The sequence below is a fragment of the Urocampus carinirostris genome, chromosome 3 (assembly GCF_059441175.1).
Source record: "Urocampus carinirostris isolate Australia breed hairy pipefish chromosome 3, RoL_Ucar_1.0, whole genome shotgun sequence".
In the NCBI taxonomy this organism is placed as follows: Eukaryota; Metazoa; Chordata; class Actinopteri; order Syngnathiformes; family Syngnathidae; genus Urocampus; species Urocampus carinirostris.
In genome coordinates, this window is record NC_142351.1 from 16,096,398 (window position 1) to 16,123,811 (window position 27,414).

General features: G+C 39.3%; 2 protein-coding genes across 5 annotated transcripts; one reads left to right on the top strand and one right to left on the bottom strand.

Annotated features, from left to right (window-relative positions):
- fbxw12 (F-box and WD repeat domain containing 12) lies at positions 1 to 14,673 on the top strand. Its single transcript, XM_088330845.1, is given in 10 exon segments — positions 1 to 191; positions 193 to 260; positions 3,509 to 3,675; positions 4,822 to 4,946; positions 7,306 to 7,512; positions 8,774 to 8,938; positions 9,012 to 9,222; positions 11,102 to 11,280; positions 12,079 to 12,209; positions 12,286 to 14,673. Coding segments are annotated over 10 exon segments (1,488 nt in total). The 5' UTR covers positions 1 to 56; the 3' UTR covers positions 12,386 to 14,673.
- LOC148368926 (protein tyrosine phosphatase domain-containing protein 1-like) lies at positions 12,441 to 24,287 on the bottom strand. Of its 4 annotated transcripts, none has more exons than XM_088330844.1 (11): positions 24,031 to 24,287; positions 22,968 to 23,185; positions 22,756 to 22,843; positions 22,369 to 22,534; positions 22,220 to 22,300; positions 22,022 to 22,140; positions 20,450 to 20,587; positions 19,365 to 20,377; positions 16,564 to 16,746; positions 14,386 to 14,496; positions 12,441 to 14,322 (listed from the first exon to the last, which is right to left on the bottom strand). In XM_088330844.1, exons 3-11 carry the CDS (start codon positions 22,799 to 22,801, stop codon positions 14,191 to 14,193), a joined length of 1,989 nt encoding a protein of 662 aa, XP_088186970.1. In that variant the 5' UTR covers positions 22,802 to 22,843; positions 22,968 to 23,185; positions 24,031 to 24,287; the 3' UTR covers positions 12,441 to 14,190. The 4 variants fall into 4 exon arrangements, with proteins under 4 accessions (XP_088186970.1, XP_088186969.1, XP_088186967.1 ...); XM_088330843.1 differs by having other exon boundaries at positions 22,968 to 23,178; positions 24,014 to 24,287; XM_088330841.1 differs by having other exon boundaries at positions 22,968 to 23,182; positions 24,014 to 24,287.
- Positions 24,288 to 27,414: the final 3,127 nt, after the last annotated feature.

Here is a 27,414-nt window from a genome sequence, read left to right on the forward strand (position 1 = left end):
TACACCCTCTCTCTTTTCTTCCTGTTTCCTTCCGCACTCTAGGAAAAAAAGTCAACATGGACCCCCAACACTTAATAAGCGATTGTCTCATTCACGTTTTTACATTTTTACCCGAGGAAGATCTTATCAGGGCTTCCAGCGTGTGTACGGTAAGAAGCTATTCACATGCGGAAGTTAGCTTGACAAGCAAAACTTAACACTGATTGTTCGTGTATTTCCCAGGAATGGCACGATGTGGCCGAGACTCCTTGGTTGTGGAAGTGGGTTTGATTTTTTTTTTGTGTATACATGCATTTTTGAACCCCTTATTAATTATTGCAATTCTCCCTTTTGAGTGATAATAAACATTAAAAACACAACGCGGCACCTATGTAATCACGGCAAGACAGACTATGTTGAATCGTGTAAACCAGTCTAGTTTATTTGTCTCATAAACAACACGAATAATTCGTTCAATATCTTTTTTTAGCGTTTCCAGTCCAGTCTTGTTTATTTGTATAGCCCTTAATCACAAGAAGTCTCAAAGGGCTGTACAGAAAATACACTGGCAAATTCAATTCATGTGTGTGAATATTGGTTACAAAACAAGGTGCGAGCAGAGTCCCATACCTGTCTACCTCCACGGCTCCATGCCCGTACAAACTTTCGTATTTTCCCTTACAAAATAGAAAATAATCTTACACCCAATGTCCCCACTAATTTTCCACGGGTCTGAGCGTTCACACAAAATCGGTGAGCAACGCTTGAAACAACAGTGAGCAACCATAATCCCAAGTGTGGCAAGATAATTAATTATCAAACATGTCCAAAACATGACATGAAGTTACATTTTGCTGAGTTTCCGGCAATGCAAAATTATTTTTCTATTTTGAATGAATTTACTCATGTACTATTGCAAAGGTTGTACGGCCTACAATTCTTTCACAAGATATCCATTTATTTTTATTTCCTGATATATTTTGTCGCATAATATTAACATTTTGGGGGGCTTATTTAGTCGGTTGTAAGATACAGAACTGTACTTAATCACATTTTTTAGTGGAAGTACAATGTTGGCAACAAGATTTACTTGATATAATTGGAAATTATTTGAATGCAACACAAAATTTTTGTTCTTTTTTCCGTGTTTTTTTTCTACTTTTTTATAAATTCCTTTAAAAAAAATCTCATTGTGTTTATTTTTTCCGAGCTGTTGCTTTTTTCTTTTTGTTCTCTATTTACTTTTTTCCTACATTTCTTTCTTTTCTTTTTTTCTGGCATTTTTCTAAATTTTTCCTTTTTATTTTCTCTTTTTTCTCAGCTTTTTACTACTTTTTCATTTTGGTATTTTTTTCTTTTTTGTTCTATTCCCCTCTTTCTTTAAGTCATTTTGTGTATAATTTTACCTAATATTTGGTCATGTTGGGATTAAAGAAGCAAAAACAACCTAAAGAGCCGTTTAGGACCCGAAAGAGCAGGTTCCTTTTAGTGAGCCGAGCCAAAGAAGCCGGTTCTCGTCAAACTACTCACTTTACTCAACTTCGTTCTACTTCGACTCGACTTCAAAATACCGCATTTAGGACACAAGGTCAGGGGAACCCGTGTATTTTGACCTTCATGCACTGTAACTTTGACTTAAGTCGCTTCTTAATTAGTAATTTAGAGCCCTCATTTTTGTGCGCTGGCTAGATTTTTTTATGTGCTGAGAATGTGCGAGCAGTGCGCAATTGAGCACGCGCGCAGCTTAGAGGAAACACTGCTTACACCATATTTTTTTCTCTGCAATGATGCATGATGGGAAGTCCCTAGGCGGCAGACGCATGCGCATAGTAGTATCAAACCGATCGCTTCGTTTGCAACGAAAAAAACGATACCGAGATAGAGGCTACCGCGGCGAACTCGTTAGACTTGATTGATTTGCCGTTTCGGGATAGTCGGTGTTTCCCGGGTGGTACCCATAATTGACAAATTTGCGTTTTTCCGTACAGATTTTCTTGTACGTCGTACACGTCTTAAAATGCATAATAAACGTACTTTGTACGGCAAAAACGTACAGGTTGACAGGTATGGAGTCCTTTTGTAAAAATGTCACTAAATACTGCAAACCAGAAGAGTACGGATGCATTTACCTTCATCTGTCAGACATAGTCACAGTTATAACGTTGGGAATTTCCCACATTTTCAGTAAATTTAGTGTTGTTTATTATATGTAACAGTGCAGATTTTTTTATGACTTCATCTGCTCTACGGATGGTTTTACTCTTAACAACAACTGTCAAAATTTCGTTCAATTTTCCTCAGAGATCAGAGTAAAGTGGTACCTCTACTTGCGAATTTAATTCATTCTGGGAGTAGCTTCGTAACCTAAAAACATAGTAAGTAGAGACGCATTATGTATGTAAATGCACGAATCCGTTCCAAGCCCCGCTAAAGTACAGTATCAGTATATTTTTTTTAATGAATCATAAAAGAGCATCAGAACATGTTATAATTAGACTACCGCACAATAAACATAAAATGTGAGAGGCATGATGTGAAAAACGAATATAGGAAATAAAGATGTGTATTTACCTTTTTGACAAGCATTTCCTGAAAAAATGATCTATTGACGTCTGCTTTTGCCGGCTTTTGACAGTGCGCCGGAAATGCGCAAGGCGGACGTAGCGATAGCCCGACAGGTCAACACCTTTCCCGGGTGATTCCTTTCCACAAATTCCGAAACTTTGTGGAATTTTGTCAAAATTTCTTCTGGGCAGATCTGGGCCAATTGAATTATGACTGCGTCCTCCTCCCGCTATCTTGTCGGAAATCCTCCTCGTCTGAACTCTGATGTGTGACGGTGACACGAAGAGCATGTTGGGAGCATGCATGCTGCACTGGGTTACCGGGCAGATTTGAAGCGATGGCTAGTTTGTTTACGTTTGAGAAACTCTGGGAGCGGCGAATAGCAGCGCGTACTGTACTGTATTTTTGACAAATGAACTAAAGGCAATATTTTCTCGTTTGGGTACTTCGTAACGTGAAACTTTCATAAATAGAGACAGTCGTCCAAATTGTCCCTAGATGTGAATGAGCGAGTGAGTTGTCTGTGTCTGTGTGCCCTGCAACTGTCTGGCAACCAGTTCAGGGTGTCCCCTGCCCACTGCCCAAAGATAGCTGGGATGGGCTCCCGCACCCCCGCGATCCTACTGAGGATAAGCGGTACAGACAATGGATGGATGGATTTGTGTGGCCAAAAACACTTTGGATTAATACTGCAACAGTATTATCAATTTACGATGGTGTTGTGGTCTGCTACCAGTGACAGACGATCCGGATTTAAGCTAAAATGGGCAAGACGAGATCGGTCTATCAAAGAACAAGTTTTTAAAATCGTATATTTTTAAAATAAAGGTACAAAAGTTTTTATTCAGTGTACACAATTTGAAATGATAAAAAAACATATAAATACTGTTGTACAGGGTAAATGCATAAATTGACAGGTATGTGGACACCACAGACGTTTTAAATCCAAGATTGCTCTTTTCAGGAGGATGTGCTTGCAACGATGGGGGTTTTGTAGCCAGGCTGTGTTGGGTAGCCCTCCCGTCAATCATTCTTGGAAAACTTACTTTCTGAGACGATCGCATTTGGAGACCAAAATGAAGGAAGGTCGAACTGGAGGCTACACTTGTAAGAGTCTCCGCGGCCATGCGGGTGAGTGTAAGCGTTAGATTGGAATTGGTCAAATGAAGGCTTAACCATCACTTCAACGTTAATGGTACTTACCAACATAAGCCATAGAACTACCATTAGCCAAAAATAATTGCATTAAAATGCTGTTAATACCAGTTTTGGACGCGTTATTGAAAAAAAGTAGTTACATTTCCTAGTTACTTCATTTAAAAAGTAGTTCAGTTACCCCCAGATTACGGACACCCAAAAGTAGCGCGTAACTCTGGAGGTTACTGTCTCGTTACAAATAACCGTGTATACTCGCACCGGAGCCAACCCTCTTAAACTGCTTGAAAGAAGCCACATAATAAAATAAATACTAGAAATCGAGTACATGAACCTTTGGAAGAAGTAAACCCTTCATATTTCCTGGATTGTGAAATCTCGAGAGCTTGCAAAATAACACTTAACTGAGACATTCCATATCCATTTTCAATCTAGGCTTCAAACTATTCAAAGATCTTTATATGGGTATTGTCCATGTTTTCTTTTTTTCCTAAGCCTAATGGAAGCCAAAAATAAATTTACAAATAAAAAGACCAAAATTCAGTACACTTTTACCGTAAATTCTTTGCTCACGTTTGCCCCAATTGAGTTTTTCTGTCCCTGTATTAGCCATGCCTCTCCCTCCATGCGCTGCCTACCATTCGCTACTGCTGACGCACAACCAAATATGCGCATATAAGGTGACTCCCTGATTTCACTGTTTTGTTTCACAGTTGTAAATTTGGCTTGGATGTGAGTATAAACTTTAGGGAGAATATCTACATAAGGAGAAATTTAACATTCTCGTTCTGTACTTAAGACTGCGCCACCATAACTTTATTTAGTTGTATTTTGTTGGTAAATATAAATACCCTTCAGAGATTAGATCTAACATATTCAGGGATGTATGACACATTGTGAGGCAAGAGTACTCAAAGAGCACAAGATACTATAATCAGTGATCTGCATGTTTAGATTCGCGAAGTAACGCAGTGCACCAAAGTGTAACGACAATAGATGACCAAATTTTCTTTTCAACTCGTGACAGTACTTGTTTACTGAGGTTCCAAGGATGTGTTTCTTTGTTATGTGCTAGTCCCAACACTGGTTAAAACGTGATTTAAAATCTTGTTCCTCCATTAGGGCAAATCGTGGGCTTTGTCTACATGCAGTTGAGTTTACCTCTGGGTCCTGACCTTTGGGACACGCCAACCACAGTCTGCAGTGCTTCAACTGATGGTACAGTCCGGGCATGGAACATCCAAAATGTCAGTGGAAAATCTTCAGAATTTCATCCATTTTATATTGAGTCTTTATGCCTTCTGAGATATTGATCAGTTTACCGCCTTGGATTCTCTAGAATTATGTTTCTCAACCTTCTTTAAGCAAAGGCACACTTTATTCATTAATAATCTTCGAGGCACATTCTTTTTTTCTGTTTTATTGTTTTTTTAAAGCTTATCATGGTGCCTAAATTGACACTATTGCGTATTTCTTATCATTTGTGGTCACCATGCATTCATTTTGGTTAATCATTTTACAATAATTTTGGATTTTACTATGTTTTAATTGTTATATCAAGTCGTTTGACATTTTCTGTTTTATTTAAGAAAAATAACAACAAAAAAATACTTAATGTGCAAACATAGGCCAGTGCAACAAATTTATAAAGCAGTATTTCTCTACTGTCCTGTGACCGCTCGTCTGGCTTGCCTCAGGAAATTGTCCAAATTAATCTGATGAGGACAACAAATTGATAGATATATACAAGCGTGCCATCTTCAAGTATCAGTGCGGTCTCCAAGGGATCTGTAAATTAACTGTCATCTGATTCCATATCTGTAGGTGTCAGCCGATATACTTCAGCTAAATCATTTTGTCAACTAATTTGTTTTAAAACATTTGATAGTGAACAAAACATTCCATGGTGTAAAAATAAGATGAAAAGAAAATTATTTTTGAACAGAATTAGTAAACAAAATTATTTATTCAAAACAGATTCATTCGCGCAATTTTGTTATAAAAGTAAGGGCAAACCTTTAATGTTGCATTGGGTTCAAAAATGTGGTCAGGGGTTTGGCCTAGAGACCTATTCAGTCAAGTTATGCTTAAAGGGCTGCATGTACAAGCTTTCTTATTCCACTTTCGTTTCAAAAGAAACGGCTGGCCTTTTCTCTTAGATGATGGGATGGTGTCATAATAGTCTGTAGTTTAGTCTTTGATCTGTGCAGCCCTTTGAGACTCGTGGTGATTAAGGGCTGTACAAATAAACATGACTTGACTTCTTTACACTTTACACCAACCATATTGAATGGATGCACGAGATATTAAACAATAAAAATCTCAGAGTCCTTAGCGCGCTGGAGATACGGTATAGAATGTTTACACACAAACGAGGTAGAGGAAGCGGATTTCTTCAGGGTGGATGCTGGCTGACCTCTCACAGCGCCACACGCTGGTAGCGATGGGAAGAAGCACAACAGTCATGCCCTGTACTCTGAAAAAGGTGCACACAACACAAAATCTAGCTTATAGCAATGTCTGGATAAATTTTTCACATCCTGAAACAAAAATTCGTATCTACCGTTTCACGTAAGTCGAATGGTCGTAAGTCGGGAGGCGTCTGTATATTCATTATTCTCAAAATAAGGCCCTAATTGGCATTAAAATGTCTTAAAATACAATTTTTGAAAGTCTTTAAAATGTGAACACATTAAAGAGATTCCTATTTGTTTGAACTAAAAAGATTTAGTAACATTTATAAAATGAAATGATCTGCATTTATCAATTGTCTTTTTTAATTATTCACTTAATTTACTTTTGTAGTAACATTGCATGACCACAATAAACTGACCACAATAAACGAACTATCAAAACGGTGATGCGGTTTCAGTCGGGCCTGTCTTCGTTCTACCCATAATTTACATAGAAAATTCTGACAAAGACGTTTACTTTGGACTATCGGAAAGTGTACATTTAATTAGAAGTGGCCGTCTGACGAACGTTTTTGCCATGGCTAAAACCTGTGCCAGGTCATGTGTACGAAGCACGATGTATTGTGTGCACAAAATATATATATATATTTTTTTTTTTTTGTTTCAATTGTGTTTTTTTTTGTTGACTTGGTCTTCGATTTGATTTCAAGAGGCATTTAATTTAACTTTTCTTTAGCTGTAGAAACCCTGAAGTAATTTTGTGTTATTTTTGTAGTATTTCTGTAATGGTCTTTTTGTAGTAGACACAAAAGAGACAATGGGGACAAAGCTGGAGCCCACAAAAACGTTTTAATTAACAGCACTTTAATTAATATGATATATATTGACATAGTTTCATCATTTTTGTTAGTCGGGCCGGATTAAAGAGCCTCTGTGGCCAGTCAGGTTTAGTTCATCCACCTCTGGGCAAGATGATCGCCTTTGTTGACAATGTAAATGGTAAAACAGAGCAAATGGAGATTAATATTTTTTGATTTACATTTTCTACCCACCAAGATTTTCTCAATGGTTAAAGTGTGCCTTGGCTCTCGAAAGGTTTGACAAACACAGTCATACTTTACATATATAATCTAAGTTGCATCACCCCACATGAACCCCTTTGAGCGTAACCTAATGTGTATGTATTTCTCAGGGTCAACTGTTGTGGTGCACTGCCAAGCAAAATCCTTTATCGAGCATCATAAGTGACGAGAAACGGGAATTTGTCATCACAGCCGACTCAACTGGCTTGGTCAAGGTCTGGCAAGGTCAGAGTGGCCAGGAGGTGGCGTCCTATTCCACTGGATCCCTAAACTGTACATTGCTACAGTATAATAAGGACAATGAATGGTTTCTAACTGTAAGTAGCTTGTACCTGTACCATATTTTTCCGGAGTATAGGGCGCACCAAAAAAAACCAAACTGGCCAGAAATTTGAATATGTGCCTTGTATGTGGACGGAAGTGGAAATACGTGATTATATTTTCTTTTGATAAGTCAATACCACCAAGACGCCAGCGACACGGATGGTTGTTCACAATTGCATAAGATGCAACAAGAATCGAACACAGATCACAGTTTGGAGGGCGCCGGTTACCATCCAGTAGTCCCCTAGGGATGACACATGTAAAGGCATTAAGTCTTATCTCACTATCGCACTATTTTAGTCCCAGTACTAGATATGTTAGATTAGAGAATGTTGTTTTACTATTTTCTCAGCTCAAACTAAGCATCGTAAGTGACAATTGTTTTGATTATGTACTGCCAAGCGTTTATTTATATTCTTCAGGACGACTGAATTACTTTCCACAATGCCGTTCTCTTCAGTTCAGAACCACCAAATTATTTCCCACAATTCCCGTCAATCAGTTCAGAATCTCGTGCGCTTTGTGAAGATTATACCACAAAGCGGTTACTTCGTTTAAAAAGTAATTCGGGTTACCCCTAGATTATTGACACCCAAAAGTAACGCGTAACTCTGAAAGTTACTGTCTCGTTAAAAATTACCGTGAATACTCGCACAGGAGCAAAGTCGACCATACCACAGAGCGGTTTAGTGTTTGACAATATTCACATAGCTCGGCGCAATAATAACATCAACCATTTGGCTCAGTGGCTAAAATATTGTAATAATGTGACAAGGCATAAGGCCTTTTCACGTGTCATCTGCATCCCAAGGGGTCCAGTGAATGGGTTGGATCCCTTAACCACTAGGATCGTAGGGGCACCATTTCCTGTGGTGTGTCTTGGGCAAGTACAGCCATCTCTCTCCAGGCCAGCAGTGAATGGGCTCTGGCGCATTCCACACTGTGATCTGGGTTCAATTCCTGTTGCATTCATCGTTAGGCAATTGTATGTGATTGTGATCAGTGATATAATCTGACTGATCAAGCAATGCGCAAATATGGCACTTTATTTTTTGTGCAACCCTAGCCCTTGTAATGGTTTCAATGCAGGCGGCTTATAGTCGAATGCGTCTTATATATATTGAAAATATCACACTCCATCATTTGGGGGTGGCCATTAAATCCACTGCGCCTTCTAGTACGGAAAATACAGTGATTTTGCTTATAATTAACAGTGCTATTATTATTCACATTATTTATATATTTTTTCTCCAGGTTGGAATGAGTCAGGGGTCGGTGTGCACATTAGCTAAAACATCTTTGATAAAAAAATCCACAACAATGGTTTGCGATAGCTTTAATGTCAACGTACTCCTGGTTTCGCCTGACAAGAAATGGATCGCGGCTGGCTCCAAGGACCATGTTGATGAAAGTCCAAAGGTAAGTGGTTTTGAAACTAAATGCGTTTGAAAAGATGACTGTACCAATTTTTTCGAGTCTTTGTCATCTGAAGGTGATTTATGCAGATAGTTTGACCTCCCCGCACGTAGACGAAGACCCAGAGTGCCAGGTTTTGCCGGTCGCTGGGTGCCAAGCTGCCGTCTTCATCCCCACGCAGTCTGCCAGGCTGGCCATGGTCCACTGCAAGCAGCGCACTAACAACAAAGAACTCACTGTCTTCGATGTCAGCATTAAAAAGTCAAAGTACACGTCCCACATTCAAGGTGAGAAAGGACAAACTGTGTACAACAATTGAGGTTGTTTGGAATGTGGTGTATACACAGATTGGAGGTATGTTTCTTGATAGCAATTTATTGCGTTTGAATACATCTGAAATCAGAGAAACTACATATAAACACATACAATTTTTCCAGACTATAAGGCTCACCTAAAACCCCCAATTAACCAAAATGTTGAACGTGCGTCTAATAATCCAATGCGCCCTATGTTCAGAAAAATATGGAAATGCATACCGGTGTATTAGCATATTTGTGCAACTATTGATCAGTCGATATCCTTCGCTGACTCAAATTGCTTAACACTAATTGCAACTGGGATTGGTAAAGGTGCCAATTCCAAACCACCAGGCCACTGGGGTCATAGGTGGTCTAATGACATTATCACACCATTTTTAGTTACGGTACCAGATACAAATGTTAGGGAAATGAAAAAAAACAATGGGACTTTTAAGCAGTGTAAAACTTAGTTTTACTTTTTCTTGGCGCTAACGAAGCATTTTAAGTGACAAATGTCGGTTACGTACGGCTAAGCGTTTGTATCTTTCAGGACGACCAAGTTACTTCCCTCAATGCCTTTCTCTTCATTCAGTTCAGAATCTTGTGCGCTTTAAGATTCAAGAGATTCCAGATTGTCATTAACATAAATTGCCACTGATGTGTTCCTTGCAACCTTCGTGTATTGTTTACAAAGGAAGTTCTATTTTATAGAATAGAATAGAAAGAATAGAATTTACTTTTATTGTCATTCTTTGTAACCATGCACACGGAACAAAATTTCGATATACCTGACCCGTACAGTTAAACTGTAGCGAGCCAATGCAGCCTCAGCCAAACAGGGCGCCACCATTTTAGACCCAACTGCTGTGTCGGGAGTCATTAGGTGACCAACCCCCCCCCAATTCCAAACCCCTAATGCCGAACGCCAAGCAGGGAGGCAATGAGTACCAATGATGTAAGTCTTAGGTATGACTCGGCCGAGGCTTGAACCAGCGACCTCCCAGTCTCGGAGCGGGCGCCCTACCATTTATGATTCTGAGTTGTACAATTACATCAAGCCAGACTGAGTAATAAAGTGAGTTGTGGCTCACAGCTTATAAGTTATTGTCCTGCAGTTGGGCGTGAGAGGAATGTCTGATGGACTTAACAGCTCTGGGGAAAAAACTCTGTTAGTGGTGGCGTAGATGTTCCTTTACCACTTTCCTGAAGGAAGCTGTCGTCCTCTCAAATCTCACCACCTTTGGCCTGTTGGTGAGAAAGTCCCTGATCCAGTGGCACAATGAGGCTGGCAGACCCACCGTGTGTAGCTTCAGCTCCAGCTTGTCTGGGATGACGGTGTTGAAAGCTGAGTTGAAGTCCAAAGCCCACATGCCTGGCATATTTGTTTGGTTGCTGCAGATGGATCCGGGTGTTGTGCAGGGCTATGTAGACAGCATCCTCCAAGGACCGATTCTTTCTGTACGCGAACTGGAGGCCTACGTAAAAAACTTAATAAAGACTTTGCGGGTCGTCGAAACAATACTGTATTTTGGTGTCTGACAATATTCTCACGTCCCACAATAATGACACCAACAAAATGGTACAGTGACGAAAAACTGGTGACATAAAATCTAATGCCTTTTCATGTGTCATCTGTATCCCTCGTAGTCTAGGGGATAGAAGGTGCGTTTCCTGTTCCATCTATTGTGATCAGGAAAACATTTTGATTTACCAATCGACGCACAATAATGGTACTTACTTCGGGTGCAATTCTTAGCCAATCCTGTAGTTTAAATTCTGTGTGCCTTTTACATTAAAAAAATATCTCAACTCTTTTAATCCGGTTTCCCTTCATGGTGCTGATAATACGGTGTATTTTTTTGTTTAGTCCAACAAGTAGAGTCCTTTCCTTTGACACTCACCACATCATCAAGAATTCTCCTTGAGGCGAAGGACAGCAACTGCATTGTGATGGCAGCTGATCGGCATCTTTGGGTCTATTCCCTGAAAGGTGCCTTGCTCGCAAGCTTTGAAGAACACACTTTGCCAATTACTTCGATCTGTGTGGTAAGATTTTTGCACTATTGTTTTACATTTACAAAATATGTTTTAGGTAACTATAAAGTGAATAAATGGTGACATCAACTTGTTTCAATTGAAATGATACCATTGTTTACCAAATGCCAAGTACTGTGGCCCTTCTACACACAAGCTACTGTAGAATAAATGAGATACGAGATGTCTTCCAAGCATCCGAGAGAAAGTCTAAGTTACCACTAAGTTGTGCTACAGCTCTTTTTAATGATACTTGCCTTTTGATTTCCTTGACATTTTGAAATGGAGGCAGAGGCATATCACCTTGGACAGGTTTTTGATCAAAATACCTTTATAAAGTGAAAGTGCGCAGCTAAAAAGGGCAAATAAAGCAAAAATTGAAAAAGCTAAATAGGCAAGAAAAAAATTACAAAACCGTAGGGCAGAAAAAATATAAATTTCAGGTTAATTAAAAGTTGCCATAGCTTTAATTTTAAGTGTAGTCAGCGCTTATGTGTCAACAGTCTCCATGGTAGTGGTCGTAATAAACTTTTTTTATTAATATACTTTTATTACTGTATTTGTATGTTCAATTACTATATTAGTGTGTTTTTAGTCATCAGGATGTGTTCTGTAGGTATTTAGGGTTAACTTTGATGTTTCTGGGAGGCCTGGATCAGATTAATTGGTTTTCACTTGTTTCTCATGGGCAACATTTGTTCAAGATATGAGGAATTCTAAGTACGACCTTGATCCGGGAACAAATCCATCTCGTATGTTGAGGGGCCACTGTATGTCAAATAACATGTAATGACTGGTGTCATTTCACAGGACAGCTTTCGAGCTGTAACAGCTTCTCAGGACCTTTCCTTGCATGTGCTGACCTGGAAACATGACAGAGATAACGGCTTAGGCTTGGAGAGCCGATATCACTTACTGGGGGGTTCTCACACAATGTCCAGGTGTGTTATTGTGCACTGTTGAAAATAAGATTGAATATGCGTTTGGATGGATCTAATGGTGTGTTTCTGCTTTTAGGGGGTTCAGCCTCGTCTCCTGTGACTACTCCAGCATTGTGGGTTCAGTACAAGGGAAGGATGGTAAAGATGTTTTGAAAGCTTATACATTCTCTTCCTGACCCCACAAAAATGTGGCAATGGGATTTCCACCCAAAAAAAAAAAAGAGTTCATCATTCACTGTAAATGATGCATGCTTTTATTATGAAGAGGTTATATACAAAAGGATAACATTGATACCCTAAAGGCAATAATATACTCTAAATTTGCACTATAACAGAGCTTTGAAGGGCTTTTGATACAGTGGCTTGCGAAACTATTCACCCCCCTTGAACTTTGTGAACTTTTGCCCCATTTCAGACTTCAAACATCAATATATAAAGCTGTAATATCTTGTGTAGCATCAACAATAAGTGGGACACAATCATGAAGTGGAACACACTTTATTGGATATTTTAAACTTTTTTAACAAAAAACAAAACAAAAAAAGTGGGTGTGCAGTGTTATTCAGCCCCTTTACTTCCAGTGCAGCAAACTCTGTCCAGAAGTTCAGTGAGGATCTCTGAATGATTCAATGTTGATTTAAATGACTAAGGATGATAAATGGAATCCACCTGTGTGAAATCAAGTCTCTGTATAAATGCACCTGCACTGCGATAGTCTCAGAGGTCTGTTTGAAGCGCAGAGCATCATGAAGAACGAGGAACACATCAGGCAGGTCCGAGATTCTGTTGTGGAGAAGTTTAAAGCTGAGAATCTGTCCGTAGGACAACAATTAGGACAACAATTAGTCTTATATTGCACAAATCTGGCCTTTAAGAAATGGCTTCCTTCTTGCCACTCTTCCATAAAGATATCCATAAAAAGTGTAGTTTAAAGTCTGCCACAAGCCACCCGGGAAACACACCAAACATGTGGAAGAAGGTGCTCTGGTCAGATGAGAGCAAATTCGAACTTTTTGGCAACGATGTTATGTTTGGCGTAAAAGCGGCACAGCTCATCACCCTCAACACAACATCCCCACAGTCAAACATGGTGGTGGCAGCATCATGATTTGGGCCTGCTTTTCTTCAGAACGGACAAGGAAAATGGTTAACATTGATGGGAAGGTGGATGGAGCCAAATACAGGACCATTCTGGAAGAACACCTGATGGAGTCCGCAAAAGACCTGAGACTGGGACGGAGATTTGTCTTGCAACAAGACAATGATCCAAAACATAAATCAAAAGCTACATTGAAATGGTTTGCCAAAAAAACATATCAAGGTGTTAGAATGGCCATGTCAAAGTCCAGACCTCAATCCAATTGAGAAACTGTGGAAAGAACTGAAAACTGCTGTTCACAAACGCTTTCCATCCAACCTCACTGAGCTCGAGCTGTCTTGCAAGAAGGAATGGGCAAAAATATCTGTTTCTCGATGTGAAAAACTGATAGACATACCCCGAGCAACTTGCACCTGTAATTGCAGCAAAAGGTGGCGCTACAGAGTATTAACTCAATGGGGCTGAATCATTTGGCACAACCACTTTTTCGTTTTTCATCTGTTAACAAAGATTAAAATATGTAATTAAGTGTGTTCCACTTCATGATTGTGTCCCACTTATTGTTGATGCTTCTCAAGAAATTACAGTTTTATGTATTGATGTTTGAAGCCTGAAATATGGCAAAAGGTCACAAAGTTCAAGGGCGCCAAATAGTTTTGCAAGCCACTGTAGCTGACTAGTTCTGGGCCTGAACGTGAAGTCTTAAGGCAAAACATTGCATAACAAGTTATTCTTTATCGAGTGACCTCGGTTTGGGAAAGGAAAGCTAAGATAGTATCATCACTATTTATATTCATCTCACAACACCACTTAATAATAACCAAATAAATATTTTTGTCATAAGGCACAATTTTGTCCGCTCCATAATTTCATACGTAGTATCTAAGATGGATCTAAAGGAGACTTTGCAGCTTCTTCTCTGGTGGAGACGCATCTCATGTCCTCAAGGATACACCGTAGAACTCTGGTCATGGACTCATAAACTTGACTTCCGTCGCTGGAACTTGGTTCCACCTGTTAAGAGGTTGGCATTGTTTACGATTTGAACTTTTCTTTACAATTGTCACATATTCTCACCCAAGTAAAAGCCTTGATAGTGCGATTGAAAAATGCATGTTCAACATCCTCTGGGACTGTCAATAAATGAGCCATACATTCCAGTATGCATGTGAGCGTTTCTTTGGGTGCCTGTGTGGACATAGAGAATAAACGTAAAGTCAAGTCGTGTTTATTTGTGACGCCCTTAATTACAAAGAGTCTCAAAGAGCTGCACAGACCACAGATTATTGCAAACCACAGAATATTATTACACCATCCCCTGATCTAAAACCTACACGAGGGCAAATAATACACGTCAAGTCACATTTATTTATATAGCCCTTAATCACAAAAATGTCTCAAAGGACTGCACAAGATTATAATTACACAATTACCTGATATTAAACCAACATGTAGGCAATGAACAACTCAAAACCTCAGCATGAGGAAAAAGAGAAACCTTGAAGGGGCCTCACAAGTGGTAATCCTCCTTCCAGGATGATTTAGCATTACAGTACACAAACTTAGTAAACACTAGGTTACATGTTGAAAATTTGACACATATTATCAACATAAAATATAGGTTATTCATATGCTATTAACAGTGTCTGAAATAACATCTGCCCGGATGCCAGGAGCGTGCATCTTTTACGTCGGGTGAACAACTTGGAAAACGTCTCTGCCCCGGTGGCCGACAACTTTTTCAATAAAAAAAAAAAAAAGTAACAAATAAAACGTTTTATTCCCATTTCGAAATCTTCTTTGTTTTGGAGGTTTTGGAATTTTGTTTTGTTTGAAAATTTTGCAATTTCGGTTCATTTGGCAATTTGGATACTCGGCAGCCAATCAGAAGCCTGCATCAAATAACTTCATGCTTCCGGACTATGCCGAGCGTTATAAGGTAGCACATTTGCATATAATTTTCCAAAGTAGACGCACAGAGAACACAAGAAAAATGGCTAAGTGGTTAGGAATAGTTAATATTTGTCAATTTAATAGCGCTCTTACTCGTGGTATTGCGGTAAGATGTTTTCCATTGTGTGACGTCATTACGCACACACAATTTTGCGTTTTGCTAATTGTTGATCGCCATGTTGTATTGAATGGAGCCATGTTGTTGTTTGCTTGCTGTTGAGGAATAAAAATGCTTAAAGGCTGAACCACAATGTCCTGCTTATCTTCTCATGCATGACGAAACTGCACACTCTGACATATCCTTTCCAGGAATCAAGCAGAAAACCTCAGCCCCAGAAGAAAGATTCAAAAGATGCTAACAAAATTTATGACTACAAAACGTAAACGTACATTAAAAGTATCGTGGAAAGAGGAGTTCACGTGGCTTGTAGCAGACAACGCAATGCAAACATTGCATGAATGAAGATGAGTAAATACAGTTGCATACTGATGGCGGATGGAAAACATGCAATGAATGTTATAAGTGGATTGATAATAAACTTAATTTTAAAGTGTTGTTCTGTTATATATTCTGATTATCAATCCTTGATACCACGATTAGCCGTCTTATTGTGACCAGCTCAGTAGCCTAGATGGTAGGGCGCCCGCTCCAAGACTGGGAGGTCACTGGTTCAAGCCTTGGCCGAGTCAAATTGGGAAAGCATCACCAATCACAAGACAATAGTATCAATCCAATCCAAATACTCGCTCATTATTGAGAATATCGACATTTAGATTGATATGCCCCTCCTTAACTATTATTGGCCTAGGGGGTATGGCGCCCGCCCCGAGACTGGGAGGTTGTGGTTCAAGCCTTGCCCGAGTCATACCTAAGACTTACAACATTGGTACCCATTGCCTCCCTGCTTGGCGCTCGGCATTAAGGGTTGGAATTGGGGGGGTTTGGTCACCTAATGACTCCCAACACAGCAGTTGGGTCTAAAAACCCGGCGCCGATCGAAGGCGATGAGTCACGTCGATAGCTTCGCGTGACAAAATGATTTCCGGTAGATATCATGTCGATGGTTGATATTGGCTGAATAATAAATAAATAAAAAATAAAAACAAGTTGTGAAAAATGGGTCAGGCAACTTTATGGCTGGGCAGACAACTTTTCAGAGTTGTCTGCTCTGGTGTCCGCTAACTTTTTGTCATGAGTTTCAGACACTGCTATAAAGTATAAGTGTGTTAAGTTTAGATTTAAACATTTCGGCTTAAAATAACAATATGATAGTTTTCATCTTTCTTGTCTCATATTTTCACCTGGCCAAATGCATTGAGGACTGTTTGAGCATCCATGTTTTCCGCACTGAGGTTCAAGGAGTCCTGGAGGCAGAGGACTGGCTCTTTCAGCTGCTCCAACCACGCCCACATCAACCCAGTGAGGATGAAGGGATCTCGTTCCATGCACAGTCTTTCCCATGCGCCGCCTTGATTTAGCTCAGCCTGCAATTACAAATTAATTTATGTTTTCATTTCTGTATTTTTCACAAGTCGGATTTGTCAAACTACTGGTTGCCAGGTAGCTCTCAAACAAGTCAGCGTACTGGTTCCAAAAATAGTTTTGTATTGGTAGTCTTAATATATCTTTATCTTATCATATGCAAAGATGCGGCTAATGCTTGCATTTTTCTAACAGCCACCAGTGGCACTCAGGCAGAAAGTAAGTAAGTAAGTAATGCTAGTCACCAAACACCATAGAACAGGGGTCGGGAACCTATGGCTCGCGAGCCATATATGGCTCCTTCTATGAGTATCTGTGGCTCAGAGACAAATTTGATTGCATGCAAAATTTCTCCATCTTGTTCAAAACTTGAGTTGTCTATCCTATTCAGGTACACGCAAAGCTAAATAACTAGGTATTACTTCGCAGTATATATAGGGCACGTTTTCACTACAATTTAGTCAAGGTGTCACACAAAAAAAGGGGGAAAAAAACTCGTTTTGGCTGTACAACGCTAAAGAATCCTTTTTATAAAAGTTCACTATATAATCTGTGTTCAGTGTTCAGATACCTTATGATGAATCCACAGAACTGTAAATACGCCAAAACACCGGAAGAGAACTTAGTCATTTGATTGGGTGAGTGGGAGGGATGGGTGGAGCTATGCAAAAAGTGCAAGCACTCCCTTCCATCTCTCGCCCTACGCCGTCTGCGCCAAAAGTGAGCTCATCAGGCTCCCTATTTGCAGAATGTTGTGACGTTTTTACACAATAACTGCTTGCATCTGGTTTTGAAACCAATATGTATGAAAAAAGGGTCAAAAGGAGTTTAACCGGTCTTGAGTAATTGCAAGAAAGAGACAAGTTTAAAGTGGTATGTTTGTTGATTTTGGGACAGGGGCTCTGGCATTATTCTCTTTTCATAATTTTTATCAAATCATCAAAAATAAATGTGCTGAAGACTAAGCTTTTGTCTGGGGCGCGGGTTTAGCAATTTAGTAAATTTGTCTCATAATATATGGTGTGGCTCTTTCCCAAAATAAAATTAATATTTTTTGCTTTTATGGCTCTTTGAGTCAAAAAGGTTCCCGACCCCTGCCGTAGAAGAACAAGGTCATTAATAAATTTTGCATATAACGACCTTCATTATGGAAAATGCAAAAAGAAAAGCTTAAGACGCAGCTTTCAAGTTAAAAGCAATCGCGTTGGCCGATAAAGAGGGAACAGAGCTTCTGCACAAGCCTTCATGGGGCCCTAAGCAAAATTAGATTTGGGGGCCCCTATTATTTGATCATTTGCATTCTTACTAGAACTCAATCCATGTTCGATTCCAGGGGTAGACAACATTTTGGAGTCAGGGGCCGCATGTGAAATACTTCTTTTTAAATAGATTAGTGTCATCAAATTGGTTTTGAAACGACCACAATTAAAGCAAAATAGTATATTGGGTCCCTGTTTAAAGCTCTTCGTTTCTTTTTTAGTTTTGAAGAATTACTGTAGGGTTTTTTTAGTATTTATAAAGTCTGATTTTCATTGAAGTACTGTTTTTTGTTTGCACTATTTTTGAAGTATGTCTTAAGTAACTTTATGGAGTATATCCATTGTAGCACTTTTTTAGTATTTCTGTCGTACTTTAGTTGTATTTCGAAAGCAGATTTTTTGTTGTATATCTGTGGTATTGTCCTAGTATTTTTGTATTATTACAGCAATTTTATGATTATAGTATTGATGTAGCATTACTGTGGTATTATTTTTTTTAGTATTTTTGTACTATCTTTGTTTCGTAGTATTTCGATATAAGAAAGTATTTCTGTAGTTTCTTTTGTAGTATTTTTGTGATATTTCCATATGTGACTTTTTGTAGTATAGCTATAGGTGTAATTTGCAGTTGTAGCTGTATTTTAGTAGAATTTTTGTAGTATTTTCATAGTAGTATTTTTGGAGTAAATAATTCTGTAAAAATTATTGTGTCATATAGTATTACTGTGGTCGTATTTTTGCAGTAATTCTATACTATTTTTTAAATTTTCAGAATGAAAATATGAGGTCCCTGTTTTTAAGCACTAGAATTGATATTTAGTTTTGTGGTTATTGTGTAGTATTTTTGTTGTATTTCTGTAGAAGTCTTCTTGAGTGGACACACGAAGTCACAATATTGGCACAAAAAACGTACACTACTCTTGGGGGCCCCCTAGTGACTGCGGGGCCCTAAGCAGCCGCTTTGCTCGTTTATGCCTTGGGCAGGCTCTGCACATAAACTTCACAATGATGTACCTATCGATGGTGAAGACTGGTGTGTGTTGCTGCTGTTTCTTAGTCACAGTGAATTTTACCAGTGTGTGTGTTTTTTTTTTAACCAGCACTGTTCGTGGTGTGTTACTTGTGTTGCCTTTTCTCCATGTGTGTTTATAAGTAAAACTGAAAATTCTGGACACCACCTTTCTTTGTGAATATCTCACGTTTTAGCGTGGGCATATATGGCTGATTGTCAGGTGCGGTGTTCTGTATCTACAAACGGATTAGCCTTTAAAACCTGTATTGGGTGTAGCTTATAGTCAGGTGCGAGTTATAGTCTGGAAAGCAGGGTAAATACCTCAAAATAACCCCTGCCGGTCAATTACCTGCCACGTCAGCACTTTGTTCCTGTGCTCTTCCGCTCCGTCCAGAAAAAGGTCCACTGCTAGAGCCTGCGCCACCAGCAGTCTCCTGGCCTCCAGAGACAACTCGGACTGCAAAGTGATGCACGGTACCTCGGATTGCTCCTCATCTCTATGCTGAGACACCCTCCCGTTTTCTGCCATTGATTCCCTCTGCTCAGCCTTCAATCTGGAGAGCATGCTACCTTTTTGGAGCGGGCTGTTGTTTCCTACTGACTCGCTACGTTGGATGGGGGCCTGCTTCACCTTCTTTAACAAAATTGACCCATCTCTTGCATTGTTCTTGACTTGCCAGAGTGATCCTATGGAACTTTGGGAGATGTCAGATGTGTTACTGTTCCAACTCTTCCAGTGGGTTGCCAATTGGCTGCATTCCGATGGGGAAACGGGCCTAGCCAGATTACCCTGAGAAAGAGAGCCCATGGGTTGCGTGAGGAGGTTGAGCTGCGACCCCAGACGCCTCAGGTCGGATTCACTGTAACTAAGACTCTTTCGATGATAAAAGATAGGAGGCTCGTGGAAATGTCTCGGTAAGGTCGGGGAACCTGGCAAACGAGGCTCATTCGTGCAGAGTTGAGGCCCAAGCTTTTCAATGATGCTCAAGGTCATCTCAATGTCGTGGATGTCCGGCGCCTCCAAAATGTCTTCCTCGATCACTTCTCGATTCTCTGCGATATCCAGTAGCAGCCGGGACACAAGTTGGACAATCTTTGGCAGGTACCGCAGTTCTTTACGCTCGGGCCCGTGCAAGATGTGTCTCTGACGATTAAGGTACTGGGTCAAGGTGACTGGTTGGGATCTAGGCTCAGTACAAGAGAAAACGCTTCTCAAAGGGGCGAGGAACTGGACAAACTCACGGACGCAACTCAGCTGACTACGCGTCTGGATGGAACCAGGGCGCTTTGCCCGAACATACAAAATAGCTTGATTGGCTGTCATCCTGGTGGCATAGGCCAAAAAACATGCAATTAACACACCTACAAAAAAAGAAGGGGTTATTACTTGTGACGGTACCTTGATAAAACCTTTTAGTGAATATTCCAGTTTACCTGTTCGCCCAAGACCTGCATGACAGTGTATTGCTATCTTCCCCTCCTGCAGTGCAAATGCCATAACTTTTATAATATCCAGAACTGTAGTAAGGTTGGCCACTCCATAGTCACTCCAACCAAAGTTGTAGAAATAAACTGAAATCATAAACAACTGAAAGTTCAATAGCATCCCTTGCTAACTAAACTAGGGCATATGATTAGTCGACGTTGCAGAAATTGAAAATAGAATAGTCAACAATAAATTCTATTGCTGACTATCGTTGCTAGACATTTTTCTTCAACATGGGTATCTTACATGATTATAATATCGGAAGAGTCGCTAATGCGCAATATCGTCTCTGTCTCGAGCGGTAACATGCATAAATGATGGCATTAACATCAAGTACGTGGACCTAAACATCTCAACTTACGGAGCATTTTAGCATGGATGCAGTGATTTAAAAGATTGCTTGCGAGGTGTTGTGGATTAACTGCCAGCTTGATAAAAAACATCTGTTAGGATGTTATTAAGCAATGATGATACAAGAAATCACAAGATGTTGACTGAGCAGAGTCGGGGCGGGAAAAAACACTGTCGATTCCGAGAAAGAATACTTTCGGTTCAGAGAAAAACATCACGTAACCACGAGGACACAGTATAAAAAGCCCACCGTCTCCTGAACGTTGTTGAATAAAGAACGTTCCCTCTTTGCCATATTTCTGTCCGCGTATGTTTTAGGGCGCAGCCTAACGACATCCACTCCAAAAAGGCAGACTTTGCGTATCATGGTAATACCTCGTGATGCATGAACATTTAAAAAATCAAACGAAACAGAATCTAACTGGCTTTGGTAAGATTTAAGTAACCTTCAAGCCAATTCGGTTTCGATGACATGCATTTTACATTTTACACACGTATATTCGGCTATAAAAGAGAGCTTAAGCGTTAAAATTATATGTATGCAGTCCAAAGAATGAACGTCAGTTAAAACTGTTTGATTTTAAAATAGTTAGATTTGTTGAGTAATTTTGTTAGAGTTTGCAGTAGACCACCGCACAAAATTAATGTAATATTTGTTCTATTTACTGTTCTACTCCTGCTAATGAGCCTTTACTTGACTACCAGCAATAAAAAACTGTTTGCCTGATTTTATATTATTGTTCATTTCCCTGTCCCTAAAAATGGACACAGGTTAATTTATAAATCACGAGCGAGCGAGTTGTCTGTCCCTGTGTGCCCTGTGATTGGCTGGCAACCAGTTCAGGGTGTCCCCTGCCCACTGCCCGATGATTGCTGGGATGGGCTCCAGCACCCCCGCGACCCTACTGAGGATAAGCGGTGCAGCTAATGAGATGAGGTCCCTACCAACCAAGCACTTTGCCTAAAAGGTTTTTAGATGGGATATTTTTGTTTAGTTTTTGTATGAATTTTCATTCATTGTACTCGTATTTTGGTGTTTGTTATTGTTTGCCAAATAATGAAATCAACAACATGCTAAATTTGAGGGAAAACAATATCTATTGGATAATCGCTACAATAGTTGCTATAATAGTTAGTTGCACATCTACATCAAACTATGAAGCACCTACTGTTATTTTCCATAAAGGCCTCTGGATGGTAGGAGAAACCACTCTCTGGCTCCAGAGGGTTTCCACAGCTTGCATGCTCACCAGGTATCTGCAGGTTGATCACCGTTTTAATGCCACTCCTTGAAATAAACGAAAAATTTCAGTCAGGTGTGTGCTCATACTACCTGCAGAGACCTTGGGGGAGATAATTGTGTATACCTTCGAAATTGGTCGATAATGTTATACTTTTCAATGATTTCAGTTGAGGGTCTGGACATTGCAAGAAGATGATCAGTCACCCTAAAAAAGACGCAAACATAACCCATCATTTTTCTACAATTGTAAAAGTATTTGCTGAGATTCTTCACCATGAAGAGTAGAGGCCTTTGATGGCCTGCTGATCATCGCGCCAATAATTTGGGTTGTCATACTTGCAGCTTTGACCCCCGCAGCCGATAGAACATTGCATATGTGCCGGAATTACATAGCGTATTGCCTCTCCGATGATTGTGTAATTTGACCTGGGAGCTCTAACTACAAGAAAATACCATGCAAGAGTTTATTACATCATAAAAATCACAAAAAGTCAAGTAAGCATGAGTAGACCTGGTCAAACTAGATAGTTTTAAATTTCCAGACACAGAGAAGTGTTTAATCCCAGACACCAGAGTACCAAAAGCTCATTTTGTGATGTCTAATCTTAGTCTCACATGAAAAGCCAATTATAATAAAGTTCCATAACAACAATGACTTACTGAATTCCATTAGAGCTCCCCCTTGGGACCTTTCATGGGACGCCATATAAATCTCCCCTTACACAGATGTCCACAGTCATAGCAGAGCCTGAAGACATAAATCCAACAATTTGAGCTTCAGGGAAATTACACGATTACTAATTACCCTAAGCAAACATACCAAAATATAAAAACGAATTGTCAGTTAAATTGCAATCAAACTTTATTTTTACCTGCAGGTGACTCAAGTGAGGAAGATCTCAGGGCTCTGACAGCCCGTAGCTGTCACAAAATGTGACATCTACCTCTCCCGCTCTGACGTGATCGCTCTCTTTGGATCTGCGCAAAGTCAATCCTTTGGCCTCGCTTGATTTGATTCTCATCAGATTATGTCTGTGCGTCAGGGTGGAGCAACCACTCAGGTATGGTGGTCTCTCAAAACCTCTATCTCCTCAGGTTGGCAAGTCCGGTGCATGAACAAGGGGTATTTAAACAGTTTAGGAGAGGGGGAAAGACAGAAAACACACAAACTGTGTGAAGACAGAGATTGCTCTGGTTCTATTTCTTGTTCTGAGACTAAAGTGGGATAGTGTTTGGCTATTTCTGTCTGCTCTTGGATTAGACGACTAATCTTATTACTGTACCAGTACAACATAAAGCACCCACTACTCAACAAAAATCATAGTATGAACACATAAACCCTGTCTTCCGCCACCATGTTTGGAGCTGCAAGCATCTACAAATATTTTATTAATATTTGAAATGGCTAAAATTACAGGGTTACATGACCAGATTGTAGCCATGTTGTAGTGTGTCCTTTGATTTAGTGTTTTAGAAAGCTGTCTATGTGCAGAGGCTTCACCGGTAGTCACAGATTAGTGTCTGAGAACATAGAATTTGATTAGTTTGATAAACGACGGTAACAGGCTGGATAAGTTTAGAGATTGGTTTATGGTGTCCACCACCCTAAAGCCTATTAGATCAATGCAAAAACAAAACAAAACAAAAAAAAGACTATTATGTCGTTGAATCAACAATGATTATAAGATGGATAGCCTTCACTTACGTGTACCATTGAAATTAGTTGATTCTAAATTCGGCAATGAAAAGAAAATTAAACAGTGCAACCCTCAACACTTATCTAATCTCGACTGTATTCATAACAAAGACGCGTGAGAAACGTATCGAATTCAAATTACATTGAATAATACAAGTTATTGGAATTTTCCAGAAGGTGGCGCTAAATAATCTATCACTCTATCTACATCAATCTACCTACCTGGCCACGATACATACTGGATCGTACGTCGACCTCACCGCCATATTATATGTGGCAAAGTGAAGTAAATGGGGTTAAAAGCTAAATCCCCTTTCTTGTTTTGCATCTTCGGTAGTCCTCAATCCTCAGTCCTCGTTCGTCTGTTTACATGTTAGATATTCCATCCGGAGCTCCCATCGGAGAATAGACGACAATAACAAGAGTACCAAGCAGCGCAGAGGGACGAGCGTTGGGAGTAATCAGACGTTCTCTTCTCCATGTCGTCATTTCACTGAGACGTCGATTCATGATGACGTCAAACCAGGAGAAAATCGTTGTTTCCGAAGCTGAAGCACAATAACGTGTCATTCCCAAATGCACTTTGTTTTTCTTTCCCATTTCAGAAAGTCAAAGTCGTTATCTGCATGTATGTGATTTTAAAAAGTCATATACTGTACGTATAATATACTATAAATATACTGAAAGAAGCTTAATATCACAAGTTACTTTTAGGTATTACAGTAATCCCGCGGTTATCGCGGTTAATGGGGACCAAAACCACCTGCGAAAAGTGAAAATCTGCGAAGTAGTGACCCCCCTCCAAAAATGCTTAAATATATATATATATATATATATATATATATATATATATATATAATTTTATTTGATTATTATTATTTTTTAGACCCGCGAACGTGGAACCGCGAAGTAGCGTGTTCCCACTGTATTATATGTCATTTTCCATTATGTGGCAAAGTTTTCTATTTTCTTGTTTTAATACCATTATGTGGTAAAGTTTTGTTGTTTCAATTCTGAATAGGTCTTCCCTGCAAAGAAAAATATTAAACAGTGGTCGCCACTCAAAAGCTTCAGCTTCGGCCTACTGCATTTGGGCACATTGTATGTACAGCGGAGTGCGTGCAAATCGTTTATTGTTTCCTTTTTTGATTAATGATCAATGATATTTTTGTGTGTGCTGTACCTAAAAAAAAAATATTGAAATTGTATCCAAAGTTTTACCACCTCGCTTATTTGTCCTATTTACAGTAGCCACATGTCAAGTCAAGTCATGTTTTTTTGTATAGCCCTTAATCACAAAGTCTCAATGGGCTGCACAGACCACATGTTATTGCAAATTACAGACTATTATTAAACCATCCCCTGATCTAAAACCTACACGAGGGCAAGGTTAAACTCAAAAACCTCAGCATGAAGAAAATGAAGAAACCTTAAGGACAGCACATCGAGGTGTTGCATTAAAAAACAGAAATTTGACAAAAAATGTTTAAGTCTGCCTTAAAATTTGATGTCCCGCATGGAGCATACAGTAACCATTTATGGACGAATAAGGTTAATTTAGTTGTACAACCAGATTTTATAATATGCATGTTCTATGAAATATATATATTTTTACAGTATTTACTGATGTTTTTAATGAAACCCAGGCTCATACTGTCGTTTTAATTTCATGTGCTTTATACGGAATGAATAGCTCATGGAGGAATTTTTGTGGGTGCAGCTTGTAATCAGATGCGCCTTATAGTCCAGATAATACGATGGTTAAATGCTGAAAGGAATAATCAGGTTTGCCACAGAAACTCGTCCAAGTAAACTTAAAGGGAAACACATGAATGCTCTTACTTAATGTTGAAACAACATTGTTGGAAATACGTTTTTAAACTATTTAAAATGTCAACACTATGACTTTACTTTGACATTTTGGGATTGTTGTTTTCTTTTAGGTCTCTCAAACAACAACAATTCATGTTATTATTAGTCGTAGTATTAAAAGCATTCCTCCTTTATGTCTTTAAAGGTGTTGTCCGTAAATTTAAATTATTCTACTACATTATAGAAGCATTCTCTGTCCAGCTGCTTCTGAGGCACGTTCACGTACGTGTCTCTTTTGGATGCGCTCGAATGAACTCTTCTTTTTCCATCTTAATTTGGGTTTCGGTTGGCATTTGAAACAGTCCTTTTTATACTTTTACCATTTTTATCCGACTATTAAAGAAAACCTCGAGCATGTGCGAGAATTCACTCTATTACTAATAATAATTCTATGAGTTTTGTGTTTTTAGTGTTCGATGGAGTGAATTCAAGCCACAAAATGATTATACTGCCTTTACTTGCTTTAGTTAATACCTATAGCTCTCTCAAACAACAACAATTCATATTATTATTAGTCGTAGTATTAAAAGCATTCCTCCTTTATGTCTTTAAAGGTGTTGTCTGTAAATTTAAATTATTCTACTACATTATAGCAGCATTCTCTGTCCAGTTGCTTCTGAGGCACGTTCACGTACGTGTCTCTTTTGGATGCGCTCGAATGAACTCTTCTTTTTCCATCTTAATTTGGGTTTCGGTTGGCATTTGAAACAGTCCTTTTTATACTTTTACCATTTTTATCCTACAATTAAAGAGAACCTCGAGCATGTGCGAGAATTCACTCCATTACTAATAATAATACTATTAGCATTGTACTCTTAGGGTTTAATAGAGTGAATGCAAGACACAAAATGATTACACTGCATTTACTTGCTTTAGTTAATAAAATGATCAGCCACATCTAATATGTCGGATGCCCTGACGCATGGTCGGGATTTTTTTCTGCGTTTATCTCTGGAGAAATGGGTTTTGCATCAAGGGACATGTGCAAGTGCTGCAATAACACATCAACATCGCATGGAACACCACTCTGACCACATTAACAGTACTTAATTATCCTAACTCAAAACGCTGTCCCCTCACGATCCAGTCAAAACGTATAGTGATTAACCTAAATGACAGAACAACTGATACATTTTTGTCCCTGTTCTTTTTTGCGTCGTGTTGTTTAACATCGTAGCAACGCACTAACCTACCGAGGGCAACGCCTAGTATCTAAAATATTTCACTTGCATCCACTAGATGGCAGCAGGCAGTCGTGTTGTTTTTGTAGCCGTTGCACGCCCGTGGCTTGACAGCCGGCGTTGACGAAGATTTCCGGGTTCCACATATGCAAAGCCAACAATGTAACGGTAAATGTAGTCTTTTGTTTGAATCAAAATCTGTAATCGATCCCACAAAACACTACGTTTCCCAAAAGGCATAGCGATTATTTAGGGGCTGTCCCAACCGGTTGCGCAGATTTCTCAAACAGCCCGCTCACTGGTTCATTAAAAATGCAGGGGTGTATCGGAAGTTGACTGGTGTAGCTTTCAAAATAATAGAACACGTGTCAGAATTTCTAGTAATATTTGATATATTTGATACAATTTCATATTTAAAATACAAAATAAATATTAAAATAGTATTATGATGGTTTAAACAGACAAAAAACCATTATTTTACAGTGTTATTGTGATTATTTTTCTTATACTGAAACGCGGAATGATTATGACTCCATCTGTTCTCTGGTCATTACACTGACGACACTCCCA

Excerpts from the sequence above, each read along its gene's own strand:
- LOC148368926 (XM_088330844.1), bottom strand. The coding sequence starts at position 22,801 with ATGGCGTCCCATGAAAGGTCCCAAGGGGGAGCTCTAATGGAATTCA. Across the intron at positions 14,497-16,563 it reads TCCTCAATGCATTTGGCCAG|GCACCCAAAGAAACGCTCAC; the intron begins GTGAAAATATGA and ends ATGTCCACACAG. Across the intron at positions 14,323-14,385 it reads CTATCAAGGCTTTTACTTGG|GTGGAACCAAGTTCCAGCGA; the intron begins GTGAGAATATGT and ends ACCTCTTAACAG.